The sequence below is a fragment of the Talpa europaea genome (assembly GCF_964194135.1).
Source record: "Talpa europaea genome assembly, chromosome: 8".
In the NCBI taxonomy this organism is placed as follows: Eukaryota; Metazoa; Chordata; class Mammalia; order Eulipotyphla; family Talpidae; genus Talpa; species Talpa europaea.
In genome coordinates, this window is record NC_140075.1 from 22,648,198 (window position 1) to 22,670,881 (window position 22,684).

General features: G+C 39.7%; 1 protein-coding gene across 1 annotated transcript; it reads left to right on the top strand.

Annotated features, from left to right (window-relative positions):
- Nucleotides 1-3,081: 3,081 nt before the first annotated feature.
- Nucleotides 3,082-21,857, top strand: HMG20A (high mobility group 20A; the record flags this gene model as incomplete). Its single annotated transcript, XM_084239643.1, has 8 exons — nt 3,082-3,170; nt 7,965-8,112; nt 9,699-9,911; nt 13,136-13,268; nt 14,289-14,320; nt 20,125-20,200; nt 20,857-21,072; nt 21,721-21,857. 8 exons carry the CDS (start codon nt 3,082-3,084, stop codon nt 21,855-21,857), a joined length of 1,044 nt encoding a protein of 347 aa, XP_084095769.1.
- Between the last annotated feature and the right edge of the window lie 827 nt (nt 21,858-22,684).

Genomic DNA, 22,684 nt, shown 5'->3' on the forward strand with positions numbered 1-22,684 from the left:
AAGAAGCTGAGAGAGAAGCAAGAGAAGCAGAAGCTGAGAGAAGGCCAGAGAGCCCAGATGGAATGAAGACTTGCTGGGGGCTGGGAGGCCTGCCAGCCTCCCGGCCCCCCAGCACGCTTACCTGCTGTGTACCGGGTAAATCCCAATAAAAAGTCCTGCAAAAAGCCACTAAGGACTCTGACTCCTCCTTTACCCAGTTTGCATGGGATCAGAAAACCTGCACTATGCCCGGTCCTGACTCTACATATGTAAACTGCAGTGGAGAACCAAACTTGTATATAGCTTTGCCTTTATACTTCTCTTCTTTCTGCTTCCAGAGCAGCATTCATTACATTGCTTAAGTGTGTTGCATGGAATTTCAGAGTTCGGCGTGACCTCTGTACTGACACGTTATCAGGCATGCATGCTATGCTGAAGGGCTTTTGGCACTCGGTGCCTTGGTAGCCACGATTCCGTTTGAATCTCCCCTCCACCCCCACAGGCCTATGAGCGCAGATCCCGCAGGATCCCAGCCATATCTTGGGAATCATTTTATTTTCCAACTAATTGGACTGGTTTTAGAGGCCTTGGGTTTCACTGAACTTTTTCCTCATTTCCTTCTTTTGTTGATCTTGGCCCCTTAGCCTTCCACCCACTTATTACTCATTTCTTAGGGACCTGACTACTCAGTAACACTAGAGAAAATAGATCTGAAGTCACATGGGTTCAGTAAAACAAACTTAAGAGGGGGAGAAAAGCAAGATGTGAGCGTTCTCTGAACTTCCTTTGTTTATGTGATCTGTTTATATGTTGTTAAGGGGGTGGTGTCCAGCTGCCTCCCATATTTCACAATGACTAAAGATATCTGGAAACACTCGTAAGAGGGTCATGCTGGCATAGTGAGGGAAAAGACACTTCATTTGTCCCCCACCAGATACTGTCATCTCTTGAGATGTGGGCGGGATGCCAGAAGCTTCAGGTTCTGATTCTTGAGGTTCCTGAAAGGCCGCTTACTTCTAGGGAGGCTTTTCGTTAAAAAACACCAGTTCACAAATCCTCTTAAGGCTTGGGTGTGCATGCCTGCCTCTTTAAATGTTTGCTTGTTGTATATAGTTAGGCTGTTGTATATAGAATCTAATCATTGCATTTTCTTTGGGGGTAAGGTAGTGTCAGCAGCCCTTAAAATCCCAGATTCTAATCTGGTTTGTGTGTCATGTGTACTAAAATGTAAGTACACTTGTGTCAGTATTATTCTGGAAAACGTCTAGAATGGAGTTTTGGGGTATTTGTTAGAGCCCCTTGTAAGCCCTCTGATCTTGAAGGGATTGAAAAGAGTGGCATGCACGCCTGCATGGAGAATAAACTACCTGCGGCTGCGTAGGAGGCGCCTCTCTGCTCTCCGTGCTCTACCTGCTTGATGGCCACTGGGTACACAGACATGCGTTTTTTTCACATGGAGCTATTTATGGAAGTTGGTGTGCTAAACAACAGATTTAGAAGCAAAAACAAGAAAATAAACATCAGGGCCTCCCCGGTGGCGCAGCGGTTGAGCGCTGGGTTGCGAAGCTGCCTGCAGCCTCTGCAGCGCTGGTTCGATTCCCGGCTGCTCCCCGGCCACCGGCGAGGGTCCCGCATGGCCGCAGACCTCTCCTGCCGCCCGCTGCTCCCCTCAGCAGTGTACTTCGGTCCTTCTGCCTGCTCTGCTCCCCGCTCTGACTCTGGTGAATTCTCTCACCCTCCCGCACTTCTGACTGTACCCAGTGCTTGTATAAATAAATAAATAAATAAATCTTTAAAAAAAAAAAAAAAATCTAAAAAAAAAAAAAAAAAAAAAAAAAAGAAAATAAACATCAGTCTTATCATTTGGGAAGTAAATTACTGTCTAAATTATTGTCTTCAACATTTAGAAGATGTCCGTGTCATCTGCATTTTCTGCATATTTCCACCTCAGTGGGGTGGAGCCTCTCTGGGTTGCTGTGCTTTCCTCTTAATTGCTGTTTCACGAGGTCTCCTTAGCAGCAGCACCTGAAATAACTGCTGAGGGAGCGCCTAACTGAATGCTCATAATTTGCTTTTCAGTTCTCCCAGTTGATTGAGGCACTTTTCTTTTCTTGAGTGGTTTGCAGTTCCACTTAAGTGGCTGGTGTTTGGGGTCACTGGCGAGTGTTGTGTTTGACGATCACTTTCATGATGAATGGAGGGCTGCTGCTTTTAGCTCTGGGGGGGCGAAGAGAAACCCGTGGTGGGAAACCTTGCATGGGAAAAATATTTCTTTGCAATGATGTGCTAAATGAAATCACTCTTATTGTCACGTTTTCCTTTATCCTTTCCGTCTGATGGCCATGAGTTCTTGTGATTTATTTGTTTCTTCACTTAAGCTTAGTTGTTTTCCTGTCCCAGGTGCATGCTGTTTCCGCAGTTGGTCATCAGTGATGCGGCGCATTTCTGACCTGGAAATGTGGTTTCTTTATCTCTGCGCCTCATCGGTCTGCTCTCCAGCCTTGCTTCCTTTGCATTACTCCCTTTTGGGGGACTCAGTTTGTTACCAGTTAGGCTAAGGATGATTCACCTGGGACTCAGAATTGGCACTGCTACAATAACAGTGCCTTTCTTTATATAATAATACTCAAAGCACCTACCACCAAAGCTTTTCCCTGCTTATGAAGCACTGTCATTTTAATCCTTCACAGTGACCCTTTGGTTCAGCAGTTTCGTCTGTGTCCGGGGCTGTGAAATTGTATTGCAAGGAGGTTGAATTAACTTGCTCAGGTTTGCAATGCATCAAGTTACTCTGCTTAACAATTTTTATAGAAAATGAAAGCTACTGTTAAAGATACTGAGTGAACAGAAAGGAATTTTCCAAATATGTCCTGGTTGTTAAAATTTATTTTTAGTCTACTTAGTTGCGAAGACCGGGGGAGTTAAAAGCCCATTAACCATAGGGTTTAAATTAATGTATCAAGTCAAGAAAATAAATAATTCGCTCAGTTTGTATTCTGCTGCTCATGCGATAAAGTGAAGGAAGGTTGTCGTTTAAATTAGTGGAACTTCAGCTGGAAGTAATTAAGTCATTATTTTTTATTCTCTCTTCCCTTCAGAGAGATGGAAACCTTGATGACTAGTTCAGCCCTGCCTCCCCTTTTTGCAGATGAGGATGGCTCCAAGGAGAGTAATGATCTGGCTACAACTGGGTAAGCAGCTGCTTTGGGACCCTGGGCCTCTGCCTAGGCTTCAGAACAAAGCTTTCGGCAATGTATGAGATGCCAGAGAGGCAGTTTTAAATCATGAGACTAGAAGATACGGTTTTGTTGGGCAAAGAAAGTGTAACCATTGATTGTGAGCTGCTCTGTAATCTGCAGTTAGCTGTCGTTTGCGCTGGTTCCTGTGAACTGGAACAGCAAACGTTGGTCACTCCTGGTGAAGTGAACCACATGATCACCATTAAGGAAATACCTGCCAAGGGGCACGCTCTGAAAATCAAATGCATTTTCTGTTTGAATTGCCACTGATATTAAAATAATTTTTCCCCATAAGTCTTTTTTTAAGGTCATATTTTTTAGAATATGGTTCTTTATTCAAGATGCCTAGGAGCTCTTGCTGATTTGTGTTACTTTTTTCTGCCCCCGTCTCTTTTCTTTGGCATTTTTGGACAGATGTGTAAAGAATATAGGAAAGGGCTAATAGCGATAGCCCCTCTTTCCTTGAAAATCTGCTTCATTTCAATTTTTATCTTTTCTAAATTTAGAAGTTATTTGCCAAGGAAGAATTGTATTCACTAATAGATTGAAGTGCTAGCTAATCCTTAAGATGAATTATTTTAATATTCTTTAGAGCACTTTAAAAATAGACTACACTTTGTAATTGTTTCCTTCCCTCACATTCATTTCTTGCCTCATTAGTATTTGCCTTCTGACCTTAGTTATTCAGGTGTCTTACTTAATCTTCAAGAGTTTTCCACAGGCTGCCTACTTGCAAAATCCAATTCATTCACTACAAATTTTCCAACTGTCTGCTATGTGCCAAGCACTCTTTTAGGCGCTAGATTTTTAAGGAGTGACTAAAACAGACAAAACTTGTAGTCCCTACAGAATTCAGATTCTGCCAGGGAAGTCAAACAATAAAAAAGATAGATAAATAACATACTCAACTGATAGGAACTGTCAGTTAAAAAATGAAGTAGAGAAGAAAGATCAGGAAGGTTTGGGGGTACAATTTTAGAAAAGATGACCCAGAAAGACTTGATAGACAAAGTGGCTTAAATCCAGATCTGAAAGAAATAGGTAGCCTGCATACAATTATTTAGGAAGATTATTCTAGACAGAGGGGGAAGTAATGCAGAAATCCCAAGGCAGAGGTGTCTCTACCTTTTAGAAATAGACAGGAGGTCGACATAACTGGAGCAGAGTATACCAGGGGAGAGGAAAAAGAGGGCCCTATTGGTGCTTTTCAGATTGTAGTCTACATAGAAATTGCCCAAAGAGCTCACTAAAATGCAGATTCTTTGTTAGAAAGTCTGAGCTAGGGCCAGAGACTCTACATGTAAAAAACTTCCCGGTGATGGCAGTGCTATTGGTATGAGACCCATATTTTAGCAAGGACTAGCTCGTGTAGGATATCATGAGTCAGATAAGCACTTACAGATAACTATTACTGTAAGTGAGATCTGAAGGCACTGGAGGATTTGGAACAGAATAAGATCTGACTTACATTTTAACAGGTTCCCTATGACTGTTATATTGAGAATAGAGTGAAGGGAGCAGGGGCTGAAGCAAGGAGACCAGTTAGACTCCTGAAATAGTTCAGGGGAGAAATGATGACCTGGAGAACATCACTAATGGCTTTGACAAGAGTATGCTGATAGAGTAGAGGAGCAAAAACCTAATTGGAGTGGGTTTCAAAGATAACAGGAATGAGGGTGTGCTGTGAAGTATAGAATTCTAGATATATTTTGATGGCAAATCAAACAGGATTTGCCTAAAGACCAGATAAGATGTGAGAGGGAGGGAGAAGGCAAAGACAACCTTGAAGTTGTCTTTGGCCTAGGAGACCTAAGGGATGGAATTGCCGTTAATTTAAATGGGGGAAATGAACAGGTAGGGGAAGAATGTTAGGAACTCAGCTTTGGAGATTTTTAATTTGAAGTGATTATTAGCTATCCAAGCAGAGGTGTCAAATAGGTAGCTTGGTACCGGGTTCTGAGCTTAAGGGAGGTCCAGACTAGAAAGAGAAACTTGAGAGCCATTGGTATATAACTTCTATTTAAAGCCAGGCCACACAATGAGATCACTGAAGAAATAAGCACTGTTTACAGACCAAGGACAAGAGATCTACTGCCTGAGCTCTGGCATAGTTCAGCGTTTCCAAGTCAGGCAGAAGAGGCGGAGTCCACAAAGACGGCTAGAGGATAGCAGGAAAACTAGAGAAGTGCAAGTCCTGGAAACCAGATAAAAGGGATTCCAGGGGAATGGAAGGAGCCAGTTATCTAAGGTACATCTGGAAGTTCAGGTGAGATGAGTTCTGGGAAATGATACTGCATTTACCATGGAAGTCAGTGGTAACTTGACAAGACTTGTCAGCATGTCTTTAGAAAGAAATTGTGGAGAAATTGAAATTAAAATCAATAAATAGCAACAGTTCTTTAAAGGAAAAGAGAAAAATGAAGCGGGTCCAAGAGAGTGAGTTTGTTTTTTTTTTTATTTGTTTTCTTTTTAAGAGTAATAATGCCACATTTATGTGCTGATTAGACTAAGACAGTAGGGAAGAAGAATTGGTGATGGGCAAAATTGAGGAATAGCTGTCTGTTTTGAGTAAGCTAGAGGATGTGGGACCCAGAGCACAAATGGAAGCGTTGTTGGACAGTTCGTTCATAGGAACAAAAAAAAATCTTTGTGTTTTTCAGTCTTTATCCAACTTATTACCTTCAAGGTGTTTGACTCCTTCCTGCACTCTCTGCTGGTTTCTGTCCATTTTACTCACAGAGTCATAAGACTGGTACTTCTTCCCTGGTTTAGTTCTTATATTTCATTGAAATGAGAATGGGTAAGAGTTAGTAACTTAAAATTGATGGCACAATTGAAATGAGAATGTTCCAGAGAAAAGACAGTTGCCAAAGACATCCAAAATGATTGAAATATTTGGAAAAACAGCTGCTGAGGTCAGCCTGGCTCAGAGAACATGACTGGCATTGAATTTATACATTCTCTTATCCTTTTTCAAAGAATCTCAAAAATATAGAGACCTTCTCTTGAAATCATCCATTATGTTTTCTAGAAAGTGTCAGAGAAGTATAAACTCTTTCATTTCCAGCACAGTCTATATCTGCTTTAATTCATTTCTCAGTTCACTGTAATCTGGTTATTATGCCCATAATTCCACTAAACTGTATATTCTTAAATTGCCAGCATCCTTCTGCTGAAAAATATCTTTGTTTTATTAAACATCTGCAACTTTTTACTTGGTTAATACCCCCTTCTTCAAAGTCTTTCCACCTTGGCCTCTAAATTAATGCCTTTCTAACTCTTGATCCTAAAATGTTACTGCTCCAACAGTTTTCTATCCTGACTTTTCTTCTCACCATCTTTCTGGAGACTATTTAGCACTTCTCACTGTTCCTATGGTCTGGTGCCTCTCAAATCTGTCTCTTGTCTTTTCTTCATGTCTGTTCCGTCAGCGCATGTTTCCAGTTGACTGTGGGACAGCTATATTTAGTTGTGCCATGAGTGTTTGAAACTTTCTTGTACACACACACACTCTCACACACACACTCCAGTAGTTACTTTGTTTAAGGGCACATAGTCCCAAAATCTGGAACCTCACAAGTACCTTTGACTCATTTTTTTCCTTCGCTGTTTATATTCAAATTTGTTATTGAGTTTCCTCCATTTTTCCTCCATTTTACCTCTCTCTTAGCTTTTTCTTCCCTGTCCTCCATCCTGCCCACCCTTCTCTCTCACTTCACTTTATTGCAGTAGCCTCCTTCTAGGTTTCCCTATTATGCCTTGTTCTTTCTACCTGTAATGATGTGGTCTACCTGACGCGTTCCTATTTATCTTTTAGGTCCTTATCTCTAAAATCTTTCATAACATCCTCACCATACATATAAAATCATCATACTCTTTACTGTGCCCTTATGGCACATTTTACAAATCTGTTTTAGTACTCTGTTTTATAAATCTCTGTTTTGGTACTTATATTGCATTGTAATTGTTTGCCTGTAACACGAGGGAGTATACATTCTTCCAAAATAACCACCGATGGCTACTCTCTTACAGTTTCCTTCCTCCAAACTGCCTAGCACATGGTGTTGTCTTTTCCTCCATTCCTTTATCCACATATGATAGAATGAGTCAGTCTAAGACCCAACCACCATCCATAAGTTCTTGTGTTCACTTTTCGGAAGAGTAAGAACTGGTTTGCTGAGCTCATCTACAACAGAATAATGGAAACAAAAAAGAAATATATCTTGTCTGATTTATTATCATTTATACCTGAACTTAATAATATTGACAGTAAGATGGTCTGGTTGTCTATAATCCAAAAAAAGAATAGCCTTCAAGAGCTCTTTTTTGATGGGGCAGCCTACCTCCACAACTTTAATTCCTGTGCTCCTTTTCCATTGATAGTATTTTCCCTTTACGTGGAGATCCAGGAAAGGAAGCATATGAAATTCTGTTACATACTCAAAACTAAGATATGAAGTCTATTGTGAGGGATGAGGTAATTTGGGGAGAAAAGATTATAGCTGTTTTTGGTAGGAGACTTCTTCATGTTACTGACTTCTTCAAGTACTGAAACCATTTTTTAAGTACTCTGTAGCTATTGTGGAGACATTATTGTGTACATTTACACAGAATGAAGCAGGGGAATTAATTCAAGGACTGGTAGGTGTTTTTGCTGGCAGTGAAATTTGTCTTGAACCTAGGCTGAATAGGAGTTTTTGATGCTGTTGATACTGAACTTTTACACTTCTGCCTATTATTCTTCAGTTTAACACACCCAGAAGTTCCATATAGTGGTGGAGTCACATCATCCACTAACAACTCAGAATTCGTGGAGGATCTCTCTCAAGGGCAGTTGCTTCAGAATGAGCCTTCTAATACAGCAGAAGGCAATGAGCAAAGGCATGAAGATGAGGTGAGCCCCCAAGCATCTCCCGTTTACTGGTCTGTGAAGCTTCTGAAAAAGCAGTTGCCAAGGGATTTGATCAAGGGCTCCTCATCTGGCCTTCTTATATTTTATTTCACATAGAGCCATATATTAATGGCTTTAACTACATAGACACAAACTCTTTTTATCCCCTTTCTAAGAAATGTATACCTATATCATATTAGAAGCTCAACAAATGCATATGGAAGGAGTGAGTGATTTAATTAAATAATTGGTGAGAAGTCCACATTCCCTTGTTCTAGGCGCCACACTGCTCACACACCCTGAGTGTGGACTCACGGGTGCCCAAAAGAGTCCCAGCATTTGCCAAATCCTCACTCTCTCCTCACTCTCGCATTTTCTGTAATTCACACAGAGACTCCATCTGCTTTGGCAGTCGTGCCCTTGGTGGACTCTCAGCATTCCTCCCCAATGACTGATTCCATTGTCTATTTAAGGCACTTTTTTCCTGCCATAAAACAAATCAATACTGCTATTGATTTTTTTGTCTTTTTTCTTACTGTAAAAAAGGTGATTTTTTTTTTTCATGTTGGCATTCTTAAAGTTTGTGATGAATGCTTAAAGCTTCTTAGACACCTTAAAAACTTTTGTAGCTTTAATGCTACTAGATTTGCAAAACAAAAACAAGGGAGAAAATGAATACAAAATACATTATTATCCCAATGGTGAATTATTGCACTGCTTTATGTACATCTGGAGGATTGCATGCTTTAATCACTGTTTAGATAATTTTGTTCATTTTGCTCATCTTTTTCTTTTCTGTAATAAGAATTTTTATATCCATAAAATGTTATTAACTGCTAGACTCTATGTAATTGTAAAATTATAAAGCAAAAAATCGATGCACTTACATCTCATCTAAAAGGGCTGTGGTCAAACATCAGTGGTACATCAGTTCTTTTCCGAAACTTTTTAGAGATGATTTCATCTTTTGATTTAATTAATAACACAAAGACCTCTAGTTTCTTGAAAAAATCTCAAGGAACAAATCATCAAGCTGAAGAACTCATCTTTATTTTGGGTATATTATACTCAAATGAAATTTTTCTAAGAGTTAGATATTAATTTTAAAATTGATATGCTATCTGCTGTGGGAAATGGAAGCTGATTCTGAATAGTATCAGTCAGAAATACCCTTCATGAATGATTTTGTATCCCTATACTACAACTTTTCTCTTCATTTCCCCTGTTCATGTGACAGCATCTTGTTCAGATCTACTGTGACAATGTCTGCATTTCCCACCTAGCATATTCCTCTCTCAGAAGTCAAGACTTGTCAAGGGCAAGTGAAGGCCAAAGCTTTGCATTACCATGGCACCACTGCTTCTCATCTGTTAGGGTCAGCAGTAAATCAGCCCTCTCTAGTGCAACAGTTTATGTAATGTGGTACCTAGAAGGGTCTGCAAGTGAACATCTTAGCGGCCCTTCTTGAATTGTTTCCCTGACAAATTTGGACCCTGTTTTGTTTGTTGGTATTGATTGTTGTATTTGGGGCAGGGGCATTTTGTTGTTGTAATTTGGTTTTTGGATTTTTATTTTGTCTTGTTTTCTAGCAAAGAAGTAAACGAGGAGGTTGGTCCAAAGGAAGGAAGAGGAAGAAACCTCTGCGAGACAGCAATGCACCCAAATCCCCCCTTACAGGATATGTTCGATTCATGAATGAGCGTCGAGAACAGCTTCGAGCTAAAAGACCAGAAGTCCCGTTTCCAGAAATCACCAGGATGTTGGGCAATGAATGGAGTAAACTGCCTCCTGAGGAAAAGCAGGTAACTGTTCCTATTATTGATCCTTTGCTTGATTTTGGTATCTCAAAACAACTTTCATCAGAAAAACAAAGAGGATAGGGCCTGATAGTCTAGAGGTTAAAGGTTAAGTGTCAGTGCTAGCACCTCGATGGCCTGAGTTCGATCTCCAGCCAAGAATCTGACCCACATGGTGCAGCAGACCTCTCCTGTCTCGTCCACTGCTCCCCACTCTCTCTGGTGAATCCTCTCACCCCCCGCACCACTGGCTTACATCCCAATTCTATGCATAAATAATAAATCTTTAAAAAGAGAGAGAGAGAGAGAAACAAAGAGGATAATGGTTGATTTTTCAATTTTGTCACATGCTTAGGCGGTCAGAATGTCAGGGTCCCCATGGCTCCTTTCTGTAGCTCAGTGGTTTTTACACTCCTTCACAGTCCACGGCAAGGGTGTGAGCAGGAGCAGCTCCACTTTTCTGTGCTGAGAGTCCAAAATTTTTAAAGTAGTCAAATATTAAGAAATTTATCAGCGTAATTTATTCTACCAAGCTAAATGGAAAAGTCTTGAATTAAATGAGAAAAAAGGTCATTTGATACAATTCTGCTACATAAGATTTACATTTAAGAAAAAGATTTTGCTGCTTTAGTAATTTTTTTTTCGTAACTAGAGTTCTGGCAAATTTGACCTACTATAGAAAATAAAGTAAGAACTACTTGAATGCATTCTTCTCTAAGACAAAAACTAACCCTCCTGCAAAACTGAAACCTATACAACCTATACAATTTGTTGGAGAAATTTGAGAGGAAATCAGGACAAGATAGCCATGAACTGGTTGAAATGCAGCAAAAGCAGAGTGGTAGTAATGATTGTGGGAGTGTCTTTCAGTTAAAAATTTCTGGCATTTTCAACATCAGGATGATAGCTATATTTCTTTTATGTCTTTTACTCAATTATGACGTACACTCTTTTTTTGTTAACTTTGTGATTATTATTTTAGAGGTGGAAAGAAGTCGTTTGTCTTCCTTCTCTTTCTACAGAAGTACGGGGTAGTAAATGTTGGATGAAATAATAAATACAACTTTTGTCACTCTTAAGATTAAGAAAAAATTAATATATCCTCTTTAAAAAGGATTCCACACAGATTAAAACCAACTTGAAAAATACTCTCAGGAATTAACTGAATTCAAAAAAGTTCAAACAAATGAGATTAAGTTGCAATGTGAAGTTCTGTGTACTGTGCTAGCAAGCAGTGGAAGGCAGTGTGTATTGCCCATTATTTTAGTTTTAATGTATAAAGAAATTGTGAGGTGTACAGGCTATGTGACTCTTATTTTTCAAATGTAATACTTGCTCATTGCTTAAAGTTTTTTCAGACAATACAGAAATGAGTAGAGAAAAAAATAAAAGTAATTATCTCTAGGGATAGTCCTGTTAGGTAGTACAAAGGTTTTTGTTTTTTGAACCTTTTATTTGAAAATAATTTCAAATGTACAAAAGTTGCAAACAGAATACTATAAAGGACACCCAAATAGAAATACCCTGCTCACTGTTAACACCTTTTATTCCTTTTTCCACGTGGATATGCACTCAGACTCTCCAGTGCTTGCTCATTGATTCCTGTGGATAAGCCTAGATTCTCGCTCATCTTGCCCTCTCCTCTTACACACACACACAGTATGTGCTTTTCTGAATCATCTGGGAGCAAATTACAAATATCATGGCCCTTTACCCATAAATATGTCAGTATGTATTTCCCAAGGATAAACACAAGTTTTCTTATATAACCACAGTATAGTTATCAATTCATAATTTTAAATTAACACAATACATTGCTCTAACCTATCTCTAACCTATCATCCATATTCTAGTTTTGTCAGTTGACCAAGCATCATTCCTCTATAACATTTTTCCCCAGTCTGGGGTCAGGTTTTGAAATTGGTATTTAATTCTCTAGATTCATTTAATTGGGCTATTTCCAGTCTTTGTCTTTATTACACTGATGTTTTTTAACAGTGTAACGAACTCCCCCCCCCGTTTGTTTACTGTTATCAGAACATTCCTCACTTTGTATTTGTCTGATGTTTTCTCTGATTAGATTGAGGTTATGCATTCTTGGTCAGAATGCGGCCTAAATGGTAATGTCCTTCTCTGGCCGTAGCATATGCAGGCACAAAATGTCCTTTTATTCCTCACCAATAGTGTTAATTTTGTTCACCCAGCAAAGTTGTCTATGGAGAGACATTTTAAGAACATGCAAATAGCATGTTCTAAATTTCCCCCTGGATTTAGCACTGGTTGGTGACTTTTGCCTGATCTAATCCCTACCATGATCGTTGCAAAACAATAATTTTTTAGTTCCAACACTCCTTCCACATTCACCAGTCAGCCTTCCGCATTCCCCTTCCTTCCCCTCCCATTTATGTGTGTTTCTTACCTATTAATAAGTGGTGTGCGTGTATAGTTTCCTTTTTTTTCTCTAATGGTCATTCACCCGTTGGATGTTCCCTACATTTGGCTCTTGTAGGAGACAAGGTTTTTACCATGATGTCTATCTCCAGTTTATGTTCACATAGTATTTTTATATTTTGTATATCTAATTGACGAATGAAAAGGACAAGGCATTAAACAAAATTATCCTGGTAGATCAATGAACTTTGTTTAAATAATTAATAGCTCAAAGCATGTAGATATAGCTCTCTCGAAGTGGTCCATTTTAGGTCCATTGGATGAGGTCATTCTTTTTTATGTTCTTTGCGTTTCTGGGCTTTAGTTTCCCACTCTTCTGGCTTTTAAAAGGCCAGTTGATGTATGAGATCATGCCCTCAGAATGGTTTAGGGATGGAGAAACAAAGCAATATTCCATCCCTTCCCCTGGGAAGATTAAGTGTGCGTATATGGTATTTAACCCTCCTGAGAATGCTAGTAGCCATGTGGAGCTCTGTCTGTAGGTTTAGAGAAATAACTATAATTGTCTTTATGAATTTTTAAGAGAATGTTCTCATTAGGACGTGTCTTCATTAAATTAGAAAAGGCAGTAAATAGCCTAAAAAGTCATAATCACCTGTTTCATAAGAGGGATTATATTATTGTATTCATATAACTTGTTATTTTTTTCTCCCATAAAGCTTATTCCCTGTATACATTACTTTTCATATTCTAATTGTCCTGTTTTCTTCAAATAGGTAATTGATATTTTACCTAAATAACATCTCTTTCTTGAAAGTAATTCCACATTTCTTTCCTAGCGCTACCTTGATGAAGCAGACAGAGATAAGGAGCGTTACATGAAGGAACTGGAGCAGTATCAGAAGACTGAGGCCTACAAGGTCTTCAGCAGGAAAACCCAGGACCGTCAGAAAGGCAAATCTCATAGGCAAGGTATCAGAAACAGACCAAGCTGGATTAGTAGTTTGCTGTGCTTGGAGTGTCACAAAATCTCCTCTTAGAGTGCTAAATATCATAGCAAGGCTTCTCTCATTTCTCTGTCCCCTACATTTACTTACAAGCATTATCTTAGAATTTCACTACAAACACATTGCTCTCAGAAATTTCCATTGGGTTTCCATATCCAGCATCAACAATTTGGCCTGTGCTCCAAGATCCCTTGTAGATAGCTGTGTTTTGTTTTGTTTTGTTTTGTTTTGTTTTTTCCTAATTCCCAATGTAGATAGAGTTCTCTGCCCCTAAACAAGTCTGTCTGCTAAACTATGTAACTATCTTGCTTTAACACCTCTAAGCCTTTCATGTGCCATTTCTCTTTGCCTCCAGTGATCATCCTTTTTATGTATCCATTCATGCATGCATGCATTCAAAATATATGAAGCAAGCACCTCCTGTTACCTGTCAGGCTTTTATCTAGGCATTATGGATACCACAGTGAATGAACAAGATAGACAAGATCCCCCTCCTCGTGGAGCTTTTGTTCCCCATTAAAATTATTTATCAGTGCTGCAAGTTCCCCTTCTTCAGGAAACACTGCCAAAGAAGCCCCACCCATAACCAGTCAGTCATTCCTTAGCCATTGCATCTTCTCCACACTTGGGCATTTGCCTTGTTAAACTCTCTTGCTGTGCAAGGAGCCTTGGTGTGTGTTTCCCATCCGGTACCCAACCCTGTTCTCCCCAAGGTAAGAACTGTCCTGCTGTTTCTCTGGTGTCTAATTTTACAGCCTATGAGTATGGGGCTCCCTTTAACTTTTGTTGATTGAATGATTAAAAAAGCATGAATGGCTTCTTGGCTTTTGGCTAAGAGCAAGTGATAAATAAAGCATGAGAGAAAATAGATGTTGTGAGAATCTACCTATTCCAGCAGTTTTCATAGCTTGACATAGTCATATGCTTGGGTTTTATTGTTGTTTTGTTTTTCAACTTCATGTTCTCTTATTCTTTCATATTTCAGATGCAGCCCGACAGGCCACTCATGACCATGAGGTAAATTAGTTTTTAATCTATATGTAATATCGATTTACAATACTGTGGTTTGATTTTTTGATTGTTTGAAATGCTGGGGTTTTTTTAATGGATAGTAGATTATTTCAAATACCAAATTTAGATTGACTTGCTTTAGCTCAAGGATTCTTTGCATGTAGTCATTAATCTGTCCTTGAATTACAACCCTTGCTCCAGTCATTTCTTGTGATCCAAGACAGACAGAATGGGAAGTATAGAAATGAGGACCAAACGAAAACTGTAATTTGTAGTTTATCGTCATCAAATATCTTTTTTTTTTAAAAATTTATTTATTTATTTATTTATAGAAGAACCAGGGTACAGGCCAGATGTGTGGGAGGGTGAGAAGATTCACCAGAGACAGAGTGAGGAACAGAACAGGCTGACTGACGAAATACATTGCTGAGGGGAGTAGTGGGCGCGACAGGTCTGCCTTGCCATATGGGACCCTCGCTACCCAGCAGGGATCGAACCAGCCCTGCAGAGGCTGTGGATAGCTTCACAGCACGGTGCTCAACCGCCTGCGCCACCAGGGGAGGCCCTTCATCAAATATCTTATTTGACTCTCAAAAAATTATTTAGGGTTCCAGAATGTGGTTAATGAACGATTCAACTACAGTGTGGACAAAGCACAAATGATAATATCTTGTTCCCTGTGCCTCCTTTCCTCATTGATACATTTGTTTACTGGCCTTTTTCCCTCTCTTTGGTTTAACCTCATTTCCAATATTTAGGCTAGAGAGAAAGAGAGAGAGAGAAAGTAGAGAGGAGAGAGAGAGCACCAGGCTATGGGTAATGTATGGTTGTGAAAAAATAAAATTTGTATTATTTCCTGCTTTAAAATGCTCAGACTCATCATTGCTTACCAGATCACATTCAAATTCAACAATCAAGTGTCTTCTGTAATGAAGTCCCATCTTAGCTTATATATTAAAAGCCTTTACTATTCGCTGTCATCTGGGGACCCCATCTTTCATGCCGGTGCCCATATTCTTTCTTTCACAAGAATACTTTTTCTCCCTCGCTCATTTTTCCACCTCCCCATCATCCCATCCCATTCAAAAATCCTACTCATCCTTCAAATCCTATTACAAGTTTTATTTTCTCCCTCAATCTTTTCCTGTTTCTTCCAACCCCTTTAACCCTCATAGCTTACTGTATTTCTCTTTGTTGATCTGACCTGGTATCGGGGGTTTTCTAGTGCTTCTATTATTCGTACTCATATATTATTATCTCTTTTAAGACACACAATCTAGTTTTCACCTTGAACTAGTGCTAGCACGGGTACCACCTAACATGCTGCCCTTGCCTGGAGGAGGTTTTCCATAAATACTTTTACACAAACTCCACTTGCTGAAATGACAGTGGGACTTTTCATTAAAAGAGTTATTTTTGATGTACTGTTTTGCATGTATTTAGTTGTTTATTAAATCAAGGGAATCATTTCTTCAAAACAATCACTTATCTTGGTGCTATAGTTCTCATACCTAATTTGGTATTGGTGACCATCAAAACATCAAGAAAAGATTTTGACTCTCAGGGCCTCCCTGGTGGCACAGGGGTTAAAGTCTCAGCGCTATCAAGCTATGGTCAGCCACTGTGGCATGAGTTTGATCTCTGGCCGGGGAGCTAACCCACATGGCACAGCAGACCTCTCCTGTCTCACCCGCTGCTCCCCTCAGCACTGTATTTCAGTAGATATACCTGTTCTGTTCCCCACACTGTCTCTGGTGAATCCTCTCACCCCCTGCACCTCTGGCCTACACCACTTCTTATATGCATAAACAAATAAGAATAACTCCTTTTTCAAAAAAAAAAGATTTAGACTCTCAGGTCAAATAGATTTATTATCATCCATGAATCATTAAGTGAGGAACATAGTAAATATTAAAATTTTATTCTTCATATAAATTCTATGTAAGTGTTTATATGACATTTCTGTACTCTAATTTAAATGAATATCTTTTGCTTGAGAAACCACATTCTTTATAAATTGTAATTGAACTGTATTGCAAAGTTTCCATTTTGCTATATACTTGTAAAATTACATATTTCTCCATTTTGTCTATGTGCCCACCCACCACTATCATGAAATTTCCATACTTCTCTTTCCCTATTAAGCATCCTTTATAACTTCTCTGTTCTTTATGGTTGCAAAAGAAAATTTGGACAGTAACCTAAAATATTAGATTGCACACTTTCATCTCAATTTAACTGACTCACTTCGTCACTATAAGATTTCGCTGGCCAAAACGTAGGTGACATTTTTATCTTCAGCAAAGTCAATAGCCGTAGTCAGAAAAGATTTAGCAGATTTAGTCATTCATAAAAACTGCTGCTGATTTGAGAAATGAAGTATTTTCTTAAAATACATTATTTAGTATAATGTAAGTTTGTTATTTGTGAAAAGAAATATGTCTCTTTGATTTCCATCTCGGCATTGGAAGCATGTTACATAACCCGCAGAAGGGAAGGAATAGGTGGAGGCAGCAGTCGTTTCTCAAATATACGTACAGTTGGCTCTATAAATCTGCCTACAGGCATGGCCACATAAGAATGAAGCTCTCTAATGTTAAGATTACTGACCTGATTAATGTCCCTCAATGTATCAGTTTTTATCTTTCATTGAATAATATCTTTCCTAAACCAGGTAATTTCAAAACAATTGTAGTCAAAAATAACTGGCTTGACAGTTTTTTAAACATAGTTACACAGGGATTTCCTTACATATAACTTCTTAGTATAAAAGGAGTTAATAAAAATAAGAAAGTTCTATGGGTGAAAAGCAGCCACAGAAACCCGAGGGAACGGAGGCAATGAATTAAACCTGAAGGATGACCCAGGATTTGTTGGGGCACCTCAGAGCAGGTGACTAGTTAGCGGCAGAAGTGTGGCCAAAGCCCAGCCTCTGCAGCCCAGGTGAGCATGGCTGCACCTGCCCCGCTGGAGGAAATAAACAGTGTTGAGAGTTAAAATGGGCCTGATTTCCTGATAGCGGCACAAGTTGTTGCCAGTTAAGACAGAAATGATTTCGTTTGCATATAGTAAAGAACCCGTTTGTATTCCTAAATGGAAATTAGATGTCTAAGAAAGCAAGGCCAACACAAAAGCCACTTAGGCCGTTATGTGTGGCAGCAGGGTCCTGTAGCCTGGTGCACCGTATCACCATATTCCCTGAAGTTGAGGCCTGAAGCCTAGATCACAGCAAAACAAGTTCAGCTCAAAAGTGCCTCTGTTTGCTTGGCCTCTACTCAATATGTAGAATGAAAAATCAAAGTGAAGAGTATTCTTGCTCCTCTCACACCAAAGGCCAGCCCACTAGACCCAAGAGTCAGCTAGTGTTACTTTCAAGAAAGTGTCCACATTTCATATGAGGACTAAGATAGAAACAATAATTTTGTTTCTCCTTTAATTTATGAGAAATGACAAAATGACACTCAGTCTGAACAAATTAGACCCTTTCAATGAAGAGGTAATGAAATCCTTATGATTTTAATCCCTTGAGCCATCCTTAGAGCTGCTTAAGTATATCCGAGCCCCCAGGAGGATCCTCTTCATGCCTCGTAATGTACTCAGTAATGGAGGAGAGCTGATGGTTTTGATTACCACTCTTCCGTTAAGTAGAATTTCTCTGTTGCTTTTCAGAGACTGAACAGTTTCGCTTAATTGCTTTGGTGTTTCTTATTTTGCACTCCAAAGTCTGTACCAAGGGGCGGGCAGCGTGTTACTCATTACGGGGTGCTCTCCTGTGCCCTAACGTAGTTAGCTTGCTCTGAACTGATCCTATGAAGAGGAGATCAAGTCCTTGGAGAGGGCTCTTGGTACCATGGTGATGGGAGCCAAACATCCTCACCTACCCACCTGATGGGCAGGCATTTAGACTTGTGGCTAGCTAACTGATGCAATACGAGGAGGGCTGAGCAAGGGTAAGGCGAGCAAGTTGTAAGACTTGATACTCGTGGTCAGTGGATTTTTGTTTGTGCCTTGAATGTGCTGGGGTTGTGTGTCATAGGGTTTCTGTCCTGCAGCAGCCTAGTAACGGGGTAAAAGCTCGTGATGAGCCAGTAGAGAGAAAGCCACTTCCAAGATTTCTAAGATCCCTTCCGGAACCAGATTTGTTTGTTTATACATCATTTCTCTTTGAAATCCACAAAGAACTGGTTCGAGGTAGAACTTTGAATGTTAGAACTGGGGTTTTCAGTGATAATTTTGTTTAATTTTAACAACTTAATTTTAAGTTGTTCTGGGAAACTTTACTTTCACAGATTAAAGATGAGGTAAAAATTCAGTGTTCTGAGAGTTTCCACGGGTTAATACATAGTTTTTCAGACTTCCGTCTTAGATGTCTCCCTCAATCAGCTGCCATTAGCAGGCAGTTCACACAGCCTCCCCTTACAAGGCATACACTGATAAGAAAACAGGAGCTTGGCCATCAGAAGTTCCTCATTTATTGTTCATTGCTTAGCACCGGACCGTCTGGGCACCGGACCGTCTCGTCGTAGTGTTCAAAGATAAAAGACACCACTGGTGCAAGAGTAGGAAAGATCCATTCTGTCACCTTAACGTGTTTGTATAAAAATGGTTTCTAGATTTGCTTTTAACTGTTCTTTATGTTACAAAAGCTTTGGAACCTTCACGTTTCACTAGCAATTTCCTCAATACTCATTTCTAACTGTTCTCTTTACCATCTTGCATTATGCAAAATTTTAAACACTGTGCCAAGATGTTTATAGTTTATATTCATAACGGTTTCAACTCCAAATTCATTGTAAAAATTGCAGCCAAAGCATCTTGAAATATTGACTTTATTCATAAGGATCATTGTGAAATATATTTTGCAGTGGCTTTGTAAGACTTTTAATGACTTGTTGGTGAATGAATTTTAGGTTTTGTTGTTCTTTTCTGTTTCACGTAGCCTTGACTTTTTCTTTTTTGGAGCCAAGTTATTTCTGACTTCTTAGATTTTTTTCTTTGTTCCCGTGTCTGAAGAAAATCTGAAAGATTCCCAATTAGGTTGTCCCTTGTAGAAATAGAAATAGAAATATAAGTGGCGTGCCATTATTACTCTCATGGCTGGTGGCTCTCTGCTTAAAATTATTACTGATCACTATGCACATTTAGACTGGATAGTTCTATCTCAGAAAGCATTGTGTATGCATAAGCAATAGAAGCAACTGAAGAAGCACACCCAGGGGCCTCCCTGATGGCCTAGGGTCTAAGTCTTAGCTCTATCACCGTGTTGGCCTGAATTCCATCCCCAGCCAAGGAACTAACCCATAAATGACAGAGCAGGCCTTTCCTATCTCTCCCGCTGCCCCCCTTAGCAATATATTGCAGTGGATCCATCTGTTCTGCTCCCCTCTCTGTCTCTGGTGAATCCTTACCCCCTACACTTCTGGCCTACAGCACCTCAGTTATATATAAAAGAAAAAAACACCTAGAAGGTTCCTTTCTCTGTTTCTACCTCACCACTTTCACAACTGTGTTCTCTTGATTTCAAAGCACAGAACTAAGCAGTGGCTTCCAAATTCTCCAATAGGGAAATTTACAGAGGTTTGTTTCAAGGTTTCTCGTTGCACAGCAATGGTACACCTTAGAGATCTGAATGCTTAACCCACTTGAGCTCCATAAAGGTTGAGTTCCAGTGAAAAGGTACTTTCCCTCCTGGCACATGCACTCATTCCTGCTCACCCTGCTATTTACCTGCGGAGGATGTGACCATTGTGCCTTCAGGCACTGCTATTTAATTATTAAGATTTAACTGTTTTGTTACTTTCGATTTACAGAAAGAAGCAGAGGTAAAGGAACGGTCTGTTTTTGACATCCCTATATTTACAGAGGAATTCCTGAACCACAGCAAAGGTGATTACCAGAGTGTCATTTTCTGTTCCTCAGATCTGTGAAAGGAGATGTAGTTGTCAGAAGGAAGTGATTGTTCAAAAGCAGTATTAGTGCTATTCCAGACCATAGGACTGGTCTAGAAGAAGAAAACTGTTTCTGTTTTGCTCTCTAATAAAGATAACTACTCAAAAGATCAGTGAAAAAAGCTGTCCGTTTTGTCAAAGCTGCTTTAGTCTCCAGATCCAAGAAAATAAATTATCTCACTAATTCACTTGTGTTCAGATGCTTAGCCCTGAACCCTTTGTACAAATGGACGCTTAGGTGCACATCCAGGATCTAAGAAAGAGCAAAGCTGACCCTACTGCAGTAAGAAAGAGGACCCACAACTGTTCTTGCCTAGTCTCCTAGGGTCCCCCTGATAAGTCTAAGAACAAAACAAACAAAATTTTTGGAATTGCAGCTGTTCCTGGCAATCTTAAGAATATAGAATATGACCATCTTTAAGCCTTAAAATAGCTCTAGGGAGCAGGCGCTTCATTGCTGAAGGCAGTATTGAAATAAGGAGATGAGGTGGGGTAGCTAATTAGAGACAGCTAAGGAGAACTTCGATTGAGAGTCATTAGACTCCCCGGAGACTGCTGGTGCTGTATGTGTTCTGTGTGGGGTGTGCTCCTCAGCTCGGGAGGCAGAGCTCCGCCAGCTTCGGAAATCCAACATGGAGTTCGAGGAGCGGAACGCAGCCCTGCAGAAGCACGTGGAGAGCATGCGCACGGCCGTGGAGAAGCTGGAGGTAGACGTGATCCAAGAGCGGAGCCGCAACACCGTCTTACAGCAGCACCTAGAGACCCTGCGGCAGGTGTTGACCAGCAGCTTCGCCAGCATGCCTTTGCCTGGTAATGCCATCCCCCGCTGAGCGCGTGGATGGGGAGCCCAGGGAAGGGGCAGTTTATGTGGGCATCATGTGGTGAAGCCAGGTCTCCCTCATGAAGAAAATCCATGAAATAAGTTTATATTTTTCCCTCAGAGTTGTCTGTAGCTCGTGTCCTCTCAGTATTGGCTAAAATCATTCAGAATTTCAGGGTGTCTGATCATGTAAATTTTTCTTCAGTTATATTTTAATATAATTGGTTTCCTTTCTATTCACTTTAATTTGATATTCAGAACAATAGAAACTGAGTAATAATCCTGAATAGCACTTATGTATTTTTTGCTTGCTTTGAGATGTTCTAATGGGATAAAAGAGGAAATAAGTATTAGTATTTCTATATACAGTTTCATGTTGACTCTGCACAAAGCTGGCAGAGTCTCTGACTTTTTGTTTTATGTAGCTGCTGTACAGCAACGCTATAGCCTATCTGTTTATTTAGAATGTGCAGACTCATTTCATTTCCTTGAGGTTTACAAGTATCTCCTGAAATTAAAATCTTGTTTGTGCAGAACAGGTAGAATCACGATTTCTTTTGGTGTGGATTCACTTAACTGTGTTAGGACAGAACTGAGTAAGGAGGAGTTTCTTACTCTTTCCTCTTATTTCACTTCAGGAAGTGGAGAGACCCCTACAGTGGACACCATTGACTCATATATGAACAGACTGCACAGTATTATTTTAGCTAATCCCCAAGACAATGAAAACTTCATAGCTACAGTTCGAGAAGTTGTGAACAGACTTGATCGTTAGGGAATGGTGAGTGTTCACTGATGTGGTACTTCTGTGCCAACACATCATCAGAGATAAGATGGTATTTGACTGTTCATACTACTCAAACCCTGAAATTACATGGAATAAATGAGCTGCAGACTCGATTCAGATTCCTTTTGCATGGTTGCTGAGTGTAGTAAATCATGTGAGAAAACAGAATCAGGATAGTTTTTTTCCATGCATGCCTCAGCATGGGTTGATGGACAGAAAGAGCATCGTTGTGGTGGTTGGTCCTGGCTTCTAGCTCTGTCACTCTCCTGTTAGTTGTATTCTCAAGTGTTTCCCAAATGGCCTTTGAGGAACAGGTGAGAAATTTCAAGGAAATCAGCCCCAACATGGCAATTAAAGTATCACTTCACTGTTAATCTTCCATTTCTCTAGAAAATGTTAATGATAATTTATAATAATAGTCAGCAAGACGTTGTAAGTCAGCAAGTAAGTCTGCATAAGTCAGGAGCCTTACCCCCACCACTCAACAGTAACTGTTGTATGCTGAATGTTAATGTGGACTAACCTTGCAGGGACACACTTAATGCCCTGATGGAACAAATTAAAAAATAAACTCTCGAGACATAATAAAGGAGAGAGAAAAATAGGCTTTTTAAAAATATATTCAACAAATGACTTGTTGTTACATCCTTTCAGAAGGAAAAAAGGCACATTTCCAGAGGGATGTGATCATATAAATTTTTTGGTACTAGTGGTCAGTCATCAGTGTCATTCCTTAAATGGAATCGGCATTTGTTCACTCAAATTCCTAGAGCTAGGGTGTCCTTTAGTGTGCCGTCCCACGGAATTGATAGCCC